The sequence below is a fragment of the Canis lupus genome, chromosome 9, assembly GCF_048164855.1.
Source record: "Canis lupus baileyi chromosome 9, mCanLup2.hap1, whole genome shotgun sequence".
In the NCBI taxonomy this organism is placed as follows: domain Eukaryota; kingdom Metazoa; phylum Chordata; class Mammalia; order Carnivora; family Canidae; genus Canis; species Canis lupus.
Window position 1 is genome coordinate 63,030,073 of NC_132846.1, and position 17,713 is coordinate 63,047,785.

At 49.3% G+C, this 17,713-nt stretch overlaps 1 protein-coding gene across 7 annotated transcripts in view; it reads right to left on the reverse strand.

Annotated features, from left to right (window-relative positions):
• Positions 1-17,713, reverse strand: part of TTC7B (tetratricopeptide repeat domain 7B) — a 250,588-nt gene that overhangs the window by 57,145 nt on the left and 175,730 nt on the right. For all 7 annotated transcript variants that reach the window (XM_072839681.1, XM_072839676.1, XM_072839679.1 and 4 more), the window contains one exon: positions 5,806-5,922. In XM_072839681.1, the coding sequence (XP_072695782.1) occupies positions 5,806-5,922 (117 nt within the window). The remainder of the gene's footprint in view (positions 1-5,805; positions 5,923-17,713) is intronic.

Below are 17,713 nucleotides of genomic sequence, written 5' to 3' on the forward strand. Positions count from 1 at the left end.
TTTTTTTGTTTTGTTTTTTGGAAACTGTTCTATTAATTATTTCCACAATCGGGAAATAACTGACTCTGAGCAGAAGACCACAAAAAAGTATGTGCAAATGTTAATTGCATTAGTGACTGAATATTCCTAACACTGGTCTGTTCATGTGTTTTTAATATAAATATTAGAAAAATATTACGAAGAGTTATGATCTGAATATCGCAATGGCTCCCCACCCGGGAGCTTTTCAGATGATATCACCTCAAAATACAGTGATTTTGTATTTTTTTTTAAAGATTTTATTTATCTATTCATGAGAGACACAGAGAGAGGCAGAGACACAGGCAGAGGGAGAAGCAGGCTCCCTGCAGGGAGCCTGATGGGGGACTCAATCCCAGGACCCTGGGGTCATGCCCTGAGCTGAAGGTAGATGCTCAACCACTGAGCAACCCAGGCACCCCAAAATACAGAGATTTTTTTCCCCCATCACCTTGGGGATTCCAGGACACCCTAAAGTGCTGGTGTTGCAAGGAAAGGCTTTGCCTGGGCTCTGATGGAGCGTATATGAGGTCAGAAGTGTTTGCTTTGGCCGTGACCCTCCTGGCTTCCCATCTTATCAGCTCTCATCGCCTGGGGTTGGCTGCCCCGAGTGCTGTTGGGCCCTGGAGGCTAGCCAGGGGTCTAGGACCTTGTCCTCTGTCTGTCCTTAACACTGAGGTCACTTTGGTTCTACTGTCCCTGTGCCTCAGTGTCTCCCCTGTCAGATGAGGATAAGGATCATCTCCCACATACAGCACTGAGCTGAGCTTGGACAGAGCACCGAGAAATCTACAACCTTTAGGTACAGTCCATGGGCCTCTGTAAGCACATCTACCTACACACACACCCCCGAGGTCAGTGCAGCTGGCTCATTTCTGAAGACCCCTTGTTCCTAGCCTCCTGGTGTGACGGTAGGTGAGAGGAAGCAGAGTTAAGGGCCTCCCACCCTGGCTGTTAGAGATGGCAGCTACAGCCCAACTCTGAACTTGCGAACCTTCCCCACTGGTCATGACACGGGACCTGCTCCCCCTCCACCAGCTGAGGAACTGGGTGCAGTCACATTCCTTAGTGGTTCTTCATAGCTCCTTCGGAAAACCACACATAAGCAACAGTTCATGATTCAAAATGGAGATGCTTTGGTTCCCGCTGTGACTGATCGAGAATTTTGCTGGTTGCTTAAAGCCATTTTTAGTTCTACACTGCTAGGGCGTGGAGTCTTAACCACTCGAGATTTGCCTTTGCATGAGCAAAGGAGCATCCCTTTACTGGGATGTGGAGGAAGAGGCAGAGGGGGCCCCGGCCAGCCCTTGGGTCTCCTTGCCTCTCTCACTTCGGCCAGTGTCTCTCACCAAAGCCTTCCTTGCTCCCTATGGACCCTGCTTGGCCCCTGCCATGGGCCCCTCTCCCACCTTGCCTTCCAGTGACCTCACCTCTACTATGCCTGGCCTGTGGCTGCAAGAAACACCTCTGGAGGGGGGCAGCAGGAGAGGAAGGAGGACCATTCCTGGTCAGTGGTGCTAGTAGAGGGCTGATGGAGGGGATGCTGGCAGAAGTCCCAAATCCACGGTACTGTTGATCTCCACACAGGTGGGACTGAGCATTTAGAGTACATGCTAGTGGTGGTTAAAGTTACACTGGACACTAGAAGCTTCTCTTGTAAATCTTCTACCTTCTATAGCACACGCAGGTTGTTAATCACAAGAAACAAGCTGGTGGTGGGCTGGGAGTCAGAGCCCGGTGGTCTTTGTTGCAACCCAGTGTCTTACCAGCTTCTGAACTAGCATCTGACACACAGAGAATACTGGATGGAAGAGGAGCCCTGGGATGAGGGAAGCCAGAGGGGGCCGGGGTAGGGAGGAGACGCCTATTCCTTTCCAGGCCTCCGATGGCCAACTAACAAGCGTCAAAGCAAGCTCCCAGTATCCTTGACCCTCAATTCTCATCAGTGAAATGGGTGTGAAAGAATAGGACACCTGCCTGTTTTATGGGGCTGCTTCGAAGATGAAATGAGAGCACATTTTGTAAAAAGAAAGCTTCCCCAAAATGCTGGCGACTGTTAACCACTATTGGATGGGGTTTCCAACTTCCAACTGAGGTTAAAGAAAGCATCTTAAAAAAAAAAAAAGAAAAAGAAAAAGAAAAAAACTTGAACTGCTATTTGTGAGTAAGCGTAGGACTGAGGAAGAAACAATTTTCTTCCAATTATGTGGCTCTGTGATGGAGATGGTCCACGTGGCAGTGGCGAGGGGGAGGGGAAAGAAGTGGTTAACAATAAAAAAATAAATAAAAAGGCAAAGAAGTTGGCTGGCAACTCCGAGAGGCAGCGTGCGTGGTGCAGGGAGCTCGGGCGTGAGGACAGACTGAGCTGGAGTCAGACAGAGCTCTACTGCTTATTTAATTGGGAAAACTTAGGCAAGTTATTCAGCCTTGTTTTCTATAAAACGGAGAGTAGCGGTCTTGCAAGGCCACTGTAGGCACTGAAGAGAAGGGGCAGCACAGTGAGTCCCCAGCTGAAACACTGACAGTCAGTTCAAGGGGGCCGCGGGGACCCCTGGTCACAAGTCACACTGCCCTGGGCCGCTGAGCCAATGTGCACGAGAATGGAAGGGGCCTGCTCCTCTGCTGACAGAGCGGAGACGAAACCCGAGACGGATGTCTGTCCTGAAGGCAAGTAAAAGTGCAGACCCAGCAAACAAATCCAGGCTTCTGAAATGACACACACCTTTGCCAAATGCACACCCCAGAGAACGCCACCCACCGCTCTGCTCACGGCAAGAGACGCGTTCTCAGACTGCAGGTGGGACGCTCTTTGCAAGTTGTCTAAGGCTCAGTTCAGCGACTAACTCTGGGATTTTTTTCCTTCAGGCAAAAATAAAGAGGGAACGAGCTGCAGAGAGCACGAAAGCTCGGTCCCTTCTCCACGTGGCCGGCTGTGGCTGCTCTCTGGGAGGGGGTGGGGCCGGTGGGAAGCCCTGGCAGGTGCAGCAGAGGCCTCTCCACAGGGGAGCGCGCTCACAAACGGGGAGTCCGCGTGGGCCTTCTCGGGGAGAAACCAACCACCTGCCACGATGCTCCCTGCCCAGTTTTTCTTTCTTTTTCTTTTCTTTTTTTTAAAGCACTTCTCATGCACTTGTTCATGCAACTCTACCCTCTTCTAGAACCCCGTGTGACCCGATCAGAGACTCGAGGCTGTTGGACCCAGAGCTGCCCTTATGTGGAGAACTTTTAAGTATGCTGCCCCTTGTCAAGACGCAGCCCTCCCCTCTTTCTTCTACTCCAGGGTCATGTCTTACCCGACCCAATGGGGGAGGAGGTTTAAATTTGTGCAATGGGAAGGCCTATAGGAGAGACATTTATTTATATCCCAGAGAAAATAAATAAAGTTAAAAAAAAAAACCCACAATTGAGAAGCTCCTTAATCAGGGGGCTGCTCAATTACCACCCCTGCGCCCCTCCCCCAGGGCTTCGGGAATCCTGGCAGAGCAGGCCGCAAGCTCATGGGGGGCCCTCTGCCCACCCCTGTGCCCCATCCAGACTCCACGCCCCGAGCCAGGGTTCCTCCCTGCTCTGGCCCTGAAAGATCCTTCAGGAAACGGAGGAAGTATGGACACAGCCCAGGCATTTGGTTAAGTATTTTTAAAAAGCTTTCCAATTCTGCTATTTTTTTCTCCTCACATTCAATATTCTTGGTTGCTAAGTGGGAGGAAATGTAGGGGAGGTGGAGAGGTGTGGAGAACTGAGGGAAAATTGGCAATATGAAGGCTGATGGGTTTATTTTCTCATCTCTAACGGGGGGTACGGGCGAAGGAACGCTCCAGTGCGGAAGCCACCAGCCTGGGCAGCGTCTCCGGTTAGCGGCACTTGTGGCCAAGACTCTTCCCGAAATCCTGCTGCTTCTGACGGGCCAGGAGCGGGGGGCTTTTTGGGAACATAACATGGGCATTTTCTATTTCTGCTTGCAGACTTAGGAAAGCAGAATTTGTTTAAAAATTAAAATGATCTTTATTTTCAGAATGCAGCTGCCAAAGGGAAGAGGCCGGCTTCACGACTATCCTGCTACCGAGAGGAAGACGCAGCGTGGGGCGGTCACATGCCGCAGGTGACGCCTGCGAAGGGGGTTCTCAGCTCATTCTTGTGACTCTGGCTTTGCTGGGGTCGTGGGGCTGCCTGCTGGTTGGGGTGGGGAGGGGTGACAGCCTGCAGGCTGGCTGCTCTCTGGCTTCACTGCCCACAAGACCTGTCTGTGGTCACGACTCTATCTAATGTCAGTTCACCAGGACCCATCCTCTCAAGGGGAAGAGGCTGATTTTGAATATATATATATATATATATATATATATATATATATATATATATTTTTTTTTTTTTTAAGATTTTATTTATTTATTCATGAGAGACACACACAGAGAGAGAGAGGCAGAGACACAGGCAGAGGGAGAAACAGGCTCCCTACGGAGAGTCAGATGTGGGACTCGATCCCAGGACCTGAGCCGAAGGCAGATGCTCAACTGTTGAGCCACCCAGGGGCCCCTGAATATTTTCTTTTAACTGCAGAAACGTTTGTAAAACAAATCCCCCCAGGGAACCTCTCCTGCACTCTGCTGCTCCCCTAACGCCCTCAAGCCCATTCCACCCCCTTTCCTCTCCCCAGGCCCGAGGACTGCAGACCACAGCCACCTGCCTGTCACCTCCTAGGGGACAGTGTGGGGCAAGTGACACCCTCAGTTAGTACACATCTCTGACTGGAGTTGAACATTTTTAGGCTCCTGACTTTTAAGAGCTAGTGTGGGCTGTCCATACATCTTGCTATGAGCTTGAAGAAATGTGCCAAGAGTATGAGTAGTTGTTTGAAGGCACTTATATTATTAGGTCCCTTTTCATTAAATGACATCCCCCAAGGGCAGGACACACTTGGTCATTTAAACAAATGCCAGGAAGAATGGCCCAAGACTTGAAAATGGGAACCAGGGGTTACTGGGTGTCTTTCAGGGGGGTCCACCTGTGGGCCTTTCCCCCAGTTATCTGCCTGGGTCAGGGGGGTGCCCTCGGTGGACTCTGACTGACTGAGGCTGTTTTATAGCTCCATCTGTAGGCAAATGGTTTCCACCCTGTAAAAAGACCACTCCAAACAATATCTTTCATTGTCCTATGGGATATTGTTTTTGCATTTCTCTACAAATGCATTTCAGTGTAACTATTCTCCAATTCTTCTCCAGATGAGTTTTAATGTCTTACTGGCTTCCTCATTAGTTAATGAGGTAAGTAAAACCTTAGATACATGCTTATTTTATATTCATTTGAGTCATGATTTTAACTGTTTGAAAATTATACTTTATCATGCCAATAGCTATTTCCACTCTCCTTAACAGGGCCTGGCTTGTGGTCTCTGCAGGTCCTTTGAATACTACTGTCAGACCCCCACCTGGGGTACATAATTACTAGTCTATCCATAAATCACCAGCAAGATGATTAAGACTTGTCCAAGGAGTTACATAAATGGCTGGTTGAGAGGAATGGGTGGGAGATCACTTGTGCCTTGGGCCTGGTGGGTCACGTGGCAGCCACAGCAAAAGAAACCCACAACTTGGGGGCTTCGTCACCTGTGGGAAGGAGATCCCCTTACAGATGGAGCATGTGAGGCTCCTCCTGTCCTGCACTGCTCACCACAACCCAGGGGTGCACAGGGTGGCTGGGTAATGCCAGCTTGCTAAATGCCCATCAGAGATGGCACCCAGCAGGCAGGCACCCTGCAGAAACCGTGCAAAACAGCAACTGTTGGCCTCTTACCTGGGATTGGTGAGGTTGTAGCAGGATTTCCATATTTGTAACATGTGCTTACAGGTGAGGAGTGCCTCATCTGGGCCCCGGCAGAGCGACTCCAACTTTACTTTGGAAAACAGGAGTCTACAGTGGGAAGACAAAGGGAGAAAACAACATGGCTCAAGCCAGAGCATCTCCAGCACAGCCCAACCCAGTGGCCTGGCCTAGACCTGAAAGCTATTGTACTCATTCTAGAGGGTGTTGTGCAGAGGCTTGGTCTGAGGGACGCGGTGGCAGCAGGGCCAAGGGTTCTGGAACTCTCAACTCAATAGATGGCCTTGTCAGTGGAAGACCAAATGTGAACATTTGTGTTTGGGTTAAAGGCTCATTTTATCGAGAACGCAGGGATTTTATTAAGAGCTTACTTCTTTAAAAACAAAACAAAACAAATCTATTTGTAAGATTCCAAAAGTTCACTAAAAGAAAATCTTGATTTACTTACAAAATCACACAGGAGACTCGACTCAGTTGATACAAAGGATCTACAAATAACCTTCCACAAAGATCCTCATCATGGGAAGGTGAACCAGTCCTGTAGGCCTCGAAAAGCCTGAACCGAAGGCACGTAAAGAAGGGGTCATCTGGGTCAGGTCTGCTCCTCAGAGCTTCCCAGCCCTGCTACTTAAGGGCGAGGACTTCACCTCACTCCATAATCACCAACTATCTCTTCCCTATTTCTGTTATCACCAGTGGTTTGACCCTCTGTTGTCCACAACTTCTGTGAGCTAAGCTTTAGACCCTTGTCTCCTTCTTGGCCTCCTGGTTATCCCATTCCCAAATTCTACTTATGCCCTTTCTGGAGACATTAGCTCCACTGGTCCCTGGGCTAATAGTACTGTCCCTGTGGAGGGTACTGGCACCTTCCTGGTGGTCTTCCTGTCTACCACATTGGTTCGCCCTAAGAAATTGCATTATGAAGATCTCTGAAAATCATCTTCAGTCCTAGCTCAAGAAACTACAATGATTCCTTACTGTTTGTAACGATAAGTCAAGCTTCCTTGTTGAATACTCAGGGCACCCTATCTACTGGCCACTCCTGTCCCACCACTACTCGTTCTGGGACAAGCATCCCTCTGGACCCTTTACTCCTATCAATATAATTCACTGGCCAAAGGCCAGGTTCCTTTCCTAGCTCTGCGAACATATATGCTGTGTCCTCAGTTTTAATCTGTATGAATCTACCACTCTCCTTAATTCTTCCTAAATTCTAAACCCAGCAAAAAACCCCACCTCATCAAACAATGCCCCGTTTACGTCTCTACTATGTATCACATTAGCTGGTGTTCGCTGTTAATAATAATGCAAAGAAGGAAGGGGGGGACAGCTGCTGTCTCTTAGAGACCCCACCCTCCATGACCAGCCCTGGGTATGGCCTTCACCAACAATACCGAAGGCATCTTTGTAACAGCCCTCGGTAGGTGGTACTTAACTCCCTTCCATACAAGAACACCAATCCCTCACTTCCATGGTGCCTAGGACTGTTCTCTTAGGCCAAGGTGCCTTAGAGCCACATTTTCTCATTGACTATTTTCTCTGCAAACCACACAAGACTGAGGAATGTATCTCCAGTGATTTAGTCAGACACATAAGGGGATTCCTCAACCATGCATGACGTAATGACCTCATTCTAAGGCACTCTGGAAGAAGAAAGCCTCTTTTTTCTCAGTGGAAGACAGAAAGAGGGTGGTCCTAATGAATCACTCCCCAAGCTCTGGAATGGGTTAGTACCACCCACTCCCTCCAAATGGAACACAGGGTGCCTAAGGGGGTGCTGGTGGCCTTCAGAGGGCTCAGGGCTGCAGCTTCCTCAGTCTGGGTCTGCAGACGCCCAGGGTGATGGCAAAGGGTCAGGTGATGACGGGGATGTGGTCCCTGGTCTACAAGCAGGCGGGCATAAGGGGTGAGGCCAGATGTGAGGGCAGGGCTCGACTTCTGCTCAAAAACATCTCAAGGAGTGGAAGTTCCCTGAGGGGAGAGAAGGAGTCAGGTGCCAACTCCTGCTGACGTCTTCACCAGTCCAGAAAGTGGTGGGAATCTTTTCCCACCAGAATCTCCCACCAAACTTGGGTCAACTGGGGAATGTGCTACAAAAGGAGGACGAGCTGCCAAAGGGTCACCTTTCAGCATATAGTGGAGACCTATTCAGAGGCCAGAGACCTTCCTGGGTCTGGATGCAAGGCAATTTTGGCCACGGGAGGTCCTCCTGGCCCAGGACCGTGATGACGTTCTCTGGGAGGTGCACTGAGCTCTTCTGGCCCTCACAGTGAGGGCCATGAGGTGGTGGGGTAGGTGGCCCTGCATGCGGTGGCAGTCTGGCTCCAATTGTCCAATTGTCCTTTAACTGTACCCAAAGCGCCAAATGCCAGAGCTCATCTCTAAACCTCAACTTGGGGGAACAGTTCCATGCAAGTCTTCTTGGCTGGAAAAAGAACTTCTAATTAACATGAAATAACAGCTTTCAAACACTTGAGTCAGGATATGGAGTTGAAAAGGTGTGGGCTGAATTTAAGAGACCCAGACAGGAAGAACAATAGTAGAACTGCTGAGCAGGAAGGATGGGAAAAGCACCTGGATGTGAAGCAGGAGGAACAGCAGGAGACAGAAGGGGCTGGAAGACACGGGCAGGGGAGCGAAAGCACAGCCTTGCAGCTGCTGTCAGGTGCCTCTAACATGACAGGTGGAACGCCCTGACAAGCCGGACCCTGGTGTTCCCTTGGGTGCACGTGTGAGAGCAGGACATGGGGGTACGACTCCCCTCACCACCTCCCCGAATTTCCAGGCTTGTCTGCAAACAGAGAACAATATCAAAAGCAGGACAAGGGATGCCTGTCATATTTGCCGAACCCTTGCTCACACATTTCAGGAGTGTTCAAAAACATCTGGCCAGGCATAGGCTGTGAAGAGGACGCAAATAATGATCGGCCCTGGTTTGCTACACTTGATGTATTACAGATTCAACCTACGATGAGAAGTTGGGAAAAAAGGGGTGCCCAGTGGCTCCATTGGTGAAGCATCTGCCTTCGGATCAGGTTGTGATCCTGGGGTCCTGGGATTGAGCCCTGAGTCAGGCTCCCTGCTCAGCAGGGAGTCAGCTTCTCCCTCTGTCTCTGCCTCTCCCGCTGCTCCTGCTCTCTCTTTCTCTTTTTCTCTCAAATAAATAAATAAATAAATAAATAAATAAATAAATAAATAAAATCTTAAAACAAAAGTCATGAAGAAGCCCGGGACAAGTCAGCATCGACCATACTCCGGCACCCAGCAGATGGGCAGAGGGCCTGCAGGTGGGCAGTGCTGGCTGGTCCCATCAGCCGAGTCCAACCTGGCTGAGTGGTGCTTCTCTTGCTAAGAAGCCACGTGCTGGGACAGTGCCCTATCCCTACCCTGTTTACCTGGTTCAAAGTTCATCAGCCTAATTATAGTTTTGGTTCAGAGACTCACTGCAACTTACAGGAAACTAAAGAAGAATAAAGAATTGTCGACAAACAAATCTAGGTCACTGGTAGCCCAGGTCTAGCGTCTCACACGATGCTGCTCCTGCTCAAATGCTTAGCCTCGGTCTCCTCACCGCCCATCGTGGACGTCTCCCATGCTAGCCGTGATCGACTTCCTCTGTGTCACTTTCCCTCATGACCCTGGGCCTTTGTGCACGCTTTTCTTTCTGTCTGGAATGTCTTTTCCATCCGTTTCTGCTTTTTAAGCATCTACTCATCTTTCAGGTCAAATGGCTCCTTCCGCCTTCCCGGCCCCCCTTAGTAAAGCCAACCTTAGGGACTGGGAGCTAAAGCTCCCGAACGGAAATGCAATTCCAGAAAATATGAGAGCTCTCAACTGTGGAATAATAAGCGACAAGCCAGGGAAATGTCTGCTTTCAAGACAAGCAGAATAAGAACAACAGCTGCTGCCAGACACTTTAAATATTTAATCGCTGATTCTTATACCAACCCTGCAGGTTAGGTTGAGAGTAACTTGCCTGAGTTCACACCGCCAGTCACTCACTGCTAGAAAAGAACTTCAGACCAGACCCACTGAACAAGAAACATAGGAGAGTCACTTAAAATGTTCTCACTGCATCCCGACATTAATGAATATGGACAGCATTTTCTAATCCATTGCCAAATATTAAAAACCCTATGACGTGCAAAGATCTGTGTTACACGTGTGCAATAAAAAGTGGGTATAAAATACAGTCCCTTGCCTTCAAAGAACTTAGAGTCCAAGCAGAAGACAAGACCTGGCCACAAATATGAGGCAGGATTCCCTGATTTGGGGACAGATCATGGCCCTGGAACTTGAGTGGGGCCGCAGAAAGACAGGGGTTGGTTTCAGGGGGGATTGTACCTAGGACACATCATACGTGCTTCTGCAAAAAAAAAAAAAAAAAAAAAAAAAAAAAATGCTCACATTTGCCTGTGCTTTTTGTGATTTGCCTCTTTCACCCAAAAGCCCAGTGAGTATAAAATCCTAGTCATTGGAAGGACTCGGTTAATTGAGGTTTTACTTTCTATCAAACCTGAGAGAAATAGTATTTTACCCTATGCCTGGAATTTCTTACAACTCCCAAGATACCTCTTGAAGTAACACCTGTGTTTGGCGTGGTATAGATGTAGAAAGAGGGCACAACCCCAGTGAAGCTCTGGGGCGTGTGGCATTGTGACTTTTCCCTACGTGTCTTAGCGAACACATCAAAGAGGCATTCTATCAGAGCCAGGTTAAATGTCTAATGATCATCCCCAGGAAGACTTTCCTGACCCCCTGGAAACTGCCCCCAACCCCTAGACCCTCACTTCTAGTGTAACATTCCAGTTTAACTTTATCCTGCCCGTCCCCTGCCCCCTGCCCCACAGAGCCCCAGACCTCAGCCATCACTCCTTGAGCTCAGGGCAGACTCTCGCATCGCCCCTGTGCTCAGGCTGCTGCATCTACCCTGGAAGTCCTCTTCCCAGGGCCTCTCCCACCCGCAGCTGTGCCAATCCCATGGGCTGACATCTTCCATGACCCCTGCCTCAGGCAGGAATCTATGTCCTTCCTCGCCTCATATGTATAAAATATTTTTAAATAATCTGTTAGAATGCTGTATTTGTACAGCTGGCCACCTATATGTCCACGTGTCCAATGATGAATTCCAATTTGTTCATCCTGTGGCAATCCTTTTAAGAGTGCCTATTACACCCCTGAGGCCACCAAGGGGAATAAGACAAGGCACCTTCCCTCATGGTCTAGTCACATGACATGTGATGAACGGACACATGGACGAAGTTCTGTAGCAGCACAAAAGGAAGCAGACTCTGCCTGCAGATTGTGGGAGGCCAGAGAAAAGTGGGACCCTCACGGTGTCGGGGAGAGGCACTGGGTGAGGCCTTCCGGGCAGGCAGGTTGAGACATCACAAGCATAGGCAGGGAGGTGGTATCTGGGATCTGGGATATAAGGCTGGGGCTTGACATAAAGGAAAAGGGCCTTTCTTTCTTTTTTTTCTTTTAGAGAGGGAGGTAGATAGGGGCAAAGGGAGAGGGAAAAAGAATCCTAGCAGGCTCCATGCCCAGCATGGAGTCTGACACAGGGCTTCATCTCATGACCCTGAGATCAGGACCTCAGCCAAAATCAAAGAGTCAGACGCTGAACCCACTGAGCCACCCAGGAGCCCCAAGGGTAGATATTTCTAAATTCTGACATCTAAAGTGCCTTACAAAGCTTTCTAGTGAAGAACTCTCAATGACAGTAAAGGAGAAAAGTTTAGAGAAATACTAAATTAATGACTCCCTCCAACCTTATCTGGCAGTAGAGAAAAAACAAAACAAAACAAAACAAAAAAAACAACGCACTCCTGAAGGGCACCAAGGAGGAAACATGCCTATCAATCCACAAAACCCACACTAATTAGCCGATCTGTAAATGCTGCATTCAAGGCAGCTGATTCAGAACGAAAAGCACAGGAACCTCGAACATTTGGTATTTTGTGCTGGTCTGTGTTTGAATGCTCTTGGGCTCAGTGTGCTCTTTGTTTATCTGCTGGATGGAGGCAGGGATGCAAAACAGCTGTGAAGAAGAGCACGTGGGTTCTGTCCGGGTGGGCCAACGGCCCTGGGAGCCTTGAGAACCATCCCTATGTCTCACTTCCGGGGGCCCTGACCCGAGAACTGAGAGGGGGCTGGCTGCCAAAGACCCAAAAGAAAGTGAGAGTCTGTCACCAGGTAAAAGACACAGGTCAGGCAGAGGGGGGTGTGGGGAGGTGCAGGTATGTTGAAATGAAATTTTAAATTGAGAAGACCGTTGGCGGCCACAGATCAGAATGGTAAGAGAAATCAAAAGTCATGCCAAAAGCATCTGGTGACTAGGGGAAGATGAAGATAGATGGAAATTTGAAGCCAGATGAGTCAGCCGGGAACAAAGTCTGAAAGGATCGAGAAGCCCATTGCTGGTCAGAGAGGTATATTATCAAATAAACCAAATGGACCCCTCTGAGGGGAATGAGGGGCTTCTTCCAGGTTCCAGTGTGGCTTTCAAGAAGGAAATCTACCTCAATTTCATTGTCACCAACATTTCTGATGGCCTACTGTGTGTTGGTCCTGGAGCCTCTCCTGGATGGGCTTCAAAGCAACCCAATCCCAGAAGGTGGTGTTCTCTGCAAAAAAGCAGCCTCTGATCCTGGGCTGAGTCACTGTCACTGAAAATCAATACCGTGACTACTGGCCTGTGAGCAGTCGAGCCCGACACAGCTCAGCAGGGCCCCTTCACCACCAGAGGGGCTGGTGAAGCTGGGTTTACAGACACGTAGGTCCCACAGTTGAGCCCTCGAATGGTCCTGAGGATCTTCTGACAGTAGCTGGAACGAACTCGTTCATGTGATGGCTTCCACTTGACATCCAATACTGCTCGGGGACTCACTAATGGTGAGTGTTCAATAAATGTCACCTGGGTGAGTGATCCGTCTACTTAACTGTCACGCAGGAAATACACAACTTATTTGACCATTTGGCTTACCTAATTGCTGTATTGACACATGGTTCGTTGGTTCATTGGAAAGAAATACATGTACTTTATATATATATGTGTGTGTGTTTTCCAATTAATCCAAAACTGGACAAGGCCTTGAGATGTCCTGTAATGCTTCACTACTCAAGAGTGTGGGCTGGGGCCAATGGTCTCAGCAAGCCCTGGGAACTTGTGAGAAATGCAGGCCAGCCACCCACTCTAGAGCCAGTGCACCAGAATCTCTATGTAAACACGGCTCTTGGGTGGTTTGTGCACATGTGTAAGTTCGGGGACCCCCACTCTGGCTCATAACTCTCCATCCTAACCTTCCATGGGCTGGTTTTTGTAAAGACCTCTAACGGAAAGAGTTCCTAGAGTCCCCACACCTAGGAAATTCTACCTGTGTTTATTTCTCTCCAGTAAGAATTTTGGGAGAACTTTATGCTTAAATTTGGTGGGAATTCCAAACAACCACTTACATTAAGCCAATGAATGAAGGGACCCCTGCCCATGATCCTGAATGGAATGCTTCCATTCCTTCTGGAGGGATTTCCAGGATGGCTTTCTGATGGCTGTGCCGTTAACCCTGTCCAGCTCCTCCCTGGGAGCCCCTCCGGGGGAGGGTCAGCATACCAATCCAGGGGGCACATGCACATCATCACCCACGTAGAGGGCACCCCCTGTGTGGGCAGAGCACCAGGCAGACGGCCGCTGCCACTGTGCGTCCCCTGCAGGGATGGAAAACTCAAATGCCGTCCACAACCAGGCAAGCAAACAGGAGCCGAGCTCAGGATGTCAGGGAGGGTTGGAGTCGTGCCTGCCTACCCAAGAGGTAACTAAACCCGAACATTTTTAAAATGGGCGCTGACCTAACGGGGTTCCTCCGGCAAATGCCACCGTGTAGGCCGCTGGACAGCACCCCCTGGTTCACCAGCTTTCCAGGAGTCAGATCCAAGCGCCTGGTTTTCTTTACAAAAGCCCAGGGCAGCACACGCTGACCCCCGGTGGGTGTGCCAACACGACCACCGGAGGGGGTCTGGCGAGTAGGGCTCTTCCCATAAGCGCGTCTCCCCAGGGAGAAAGGCCTGTCCCGTAACTGACCTCCTCAGCCCACCGGCTAACTTCTGTCGGGACCTTTGAGCCACGGAGGAAGTTCTCACAACCCAACCGCTTTCACGGTCCTGAGTTGCTCGGGAAGACGTCGCCTCGTGCACCGGCCTGTCGGGGAGGCCCTTGGGCCTCTCCCCCATGGGCCACCCATCGCCCCAGCTGTTAGCCCAGCCCAGGCCCCCAGGTCTGCTGGCCCCTGGGGGAATCGACGCCACAACTGGTTTGACAAACTCAGGTGTCAGGAGCAGAGCCTCGCTCTCCAGAACTTAGCAGCCCCTCATCCCCAACGGGGCGGGGGCCGCGACCCAGTGGCCTGTGAGGAATCCGCTGCGCCTGTGCGTCTCCGTATCCTAATCCGGCCTCCTCTTCATGACAGGCAGGAACTCCTGTTAGAGCCCCTATCGGTTACATTTCGCTTCTCGTTTCAGTCAAAGTGTCAACAATCTGGAATACTCCCCCATCCTTCTAGCGGTATTTTTAGAACAAACAAACAACTGACATATTTAGCTAAAATACATCACCTCAAGAAACCCCAGTTTGGCTCATTTTTTGCTCCCACTTCGGCTCCTAAGCTCAACTCGGACTAGTGACCGGAAACCAGAACCCAAACTGGAAATGACACGGACACAGTGAACTAAAGGCACCCCTGGAATCACACTGCCCGGGCTCAAAGACCTCCCTCCTACCGCGGTTGAGTTTGGTATTTGGGGGAAGGGAGCCCTTTCATGTCGTGCTGTCCACAAAGTAACAGAGAATGGACATGTACCGTCAGGACTACCTCTCGAGTGCTGTCTCACTGGGTGACGGTAGGCACCTGCCTTCTCTGCTGTGCTAAGCTGGTGAACAAGTGCCTTTGGCATAGTTGCCAACTAGTCAGTAAATATGTGAACAGGAAATATGTGAAGTAAGTTTTCCCATTAAACCAACTGGCTGTGAAAAGAAGAACCTCTTCTCTCTGAACCACCAAGCCATTGGTCATTTCCAAAATGAGGGCAGGAGTGAACCAGAAGCAATTCCACTAACCTGCCACTCCCCAAAGGCCACCTCTCTGGAACATTGCCCTGTCTTTATTTCTGACATAGCGCCCATGTTCTCTAGTCTGAGGATGGGAGCTACTCAAGTGAGGGAAGGAGACATTCAGGTCTGTTTTAGTGGATGATGGCAGGTGCCAAGAGAATGGGAATCCTCCAATCATCTGGACCTAGAAGGCAAAGAGCCCAGGCTAGACGTGACAAAGACAAAGGAATCCAGGAGGTTCTGTAGGATAAAAATGGCACCCTCCACTCAAGGTCCAGATGGGAGCCGGAAAGAAGGAAAAACCTGTCAGGATGCTGGGAAGCTGAGCCAGCTCTTTGGGACAGAGGTGGACAGTGCATCCCTCTGGGATTGGATGCCAAATGGAACCTAGAGCCTGCTGCTGTGGATCCTGGCCTGTTTTACATTTCCCACATTCTTTGACTTTACGTCCCATGTGTTCTCCTTGAGTGCACCACGAAGAGTTTGGTTTGGTTTTTCTTGGCTTTGTTTCAGTGGTGGGCTGCAGACCAAAAGCAGGACCCCTGTCCCTGGGGGCTGGGGCTCTCCTGGGGAGCCCTGTTGTCCAGTGGTGCCTATGACAGGGGCCACGGTGGCAATCTTTGTTTCCTCTGAGGTACTCAGAATGTGCTAGAGTAATTCTGCATGTGGCACTGTGAGCTGCACGAAGGCGAGGATGTAGCTCTTCTCAGCCTTGGGCTCTCTAGCCTTTAACTAGGGAGGTGTTCAAAGGACAGTGAATCAGATCATCTGTATCTGGTTCAGGATTCCCACAAGAATTGTCAGGGAATAAATGTGGAAGAGTGTCTTCTTTATCTTTCTTCTTAGGTGTTCTTGTTTTTAAACAAATAGTCAATAGCAAAACATTCATGACCTTAAAATGCAACAAGACCATCATGGACGCACTGGCCTTCTGCTGTATTTGGGCTGCTGGATGTGTTTTGCATAGCTGGCTTGGGTAACTAGCAGGTGATTACAGGACCCACATGCAGCAAGCAGAATCATTATTTTATATAGCAAAATTGGTAGATGACAACCACATTGGACAACAGGAGAAACACAGGTAGACACACGCTATGAACGATGGCTCCCAGACTACTCAGCCTGGTCACTGGTTTCAACCATTTTTTGCGCAAATGTGTATTAATGTTTGTAGCATGTCAACCACTGGACTAGGTGCTGGGGACCCAGAGGTTTCAGCAAATACCTTGCATGAAGTCTCAAGATGGTATTCCATACTTTGAATTGTTGAATGAGATACTTAGAAGAGCTTGAAACCTTGTAATGAAAAGTGCCAAAATAAACCTTCTGCATGCCACCATTGGGGAAAGATGGCTCTGGTGTGGCCGCCCTAGCCTGGCCTCTCTCAGCCACCAGGCCTCCCGTGAGGCTCTCTCCCCTGGCTAATGAGAGAGTGCATGTCCTGCTTTCTCTCCAGCATACTCTGAAATGGGGAACTCTCTGGAAAGGAAGCAGCGTACTCCCATGAGGACTTTAGACTGGGTGACAAACAGCTGCATGCATGCCTGGTACTGGTCACGTGGGTTGGGGAGCAGAGGTAGGGCCAACACAACTCCCAATCTGAGGACAAAGCCATCCCTAGTCCTGGAGAAGGGAGGGTCTTCTTATAAACAACTTGGGCTTCAAATACATTTCTCTTCCATTTCATCTTTTCTGGGTCTTCTACCCTTGCCTCATAAACCCAATTTTCAGTTTCTAAGCCATTTTTCATTGCCTTTTCAGTATTCTGTCTCTCTTAACAAGCATCTACATTTACTGAAGGCAACATCACGGACCCTGAACCTCACAGAAATATTACATACATGCGCCGGCAGAGGGGGACCCTGCTCCCAGCAGAGTGGTGGCTTCGTGACCCGGAGGCAGAGCATCCAAGAGCAGAAGGGCCCTCGGACATCTCATCTCAACCTCCCAAGAATGCTGGAAACACTCCTACCATACACATGTCAAAATGGAGAGGTTGGAAAGCTATTTTTTTTTTTAATTACGGTAAAATAAACAAAACATAAAATTCACCATTTTAACGTATACAGTTCAGTGGCACTAAGTCCATTCACACTGTTGTACGATGACTAACACCATTCAACTCCAGAATGTTTTTCCTCTTGCAAAACTGAAACTTCATACCCATTAAATGATGACTCCTCATTGTCCCTTTTCCCCAGCACCTGGCAACCCCTATTCTACTTTCTGTCTCTGGGATTTGGGCTGCTCTAGGAACCTCATATAAGAGTGAGCACACGGTATTTGTCTTTTTGTGACTGGCCTATCTCACTGAGCATAATGTCCTCTAGGTTCATCTATGTGGTAGCTTGTGTCAGAACTTCCGTCCTGTTTCAGGCTGAATAATAGTCCATGGAACACATATATCCCATTTTGTTTATCTATTCATTCATCAATGGGCACTTGGGTTGCTTCTACCATATTGGCTATTGTGCACAACGCTGCTGTGAACGTGAGTGTACGACATCTATTTGAGTTCCTGCTCTCCATTCTCTTGAGTACTTACCCAGATGTGGGATTGCTGGATCATATGGTAATTTTTTTTAATTTTTTGAGGAACCGCTATACCATTTTCCACAGTGCCTGCACCATTTTACATCCCCACCAGCAGAACACAAAGGTTCCAGTTTCTCCACATCCTCACTAACACTTGGGAGTGTCTGTTTTGTGTGTGTGTGTCAATAGTGGCCATCCTAATGGGTATGAAGTGGTATCTCACTGGGAGTTTGATCTGCATTT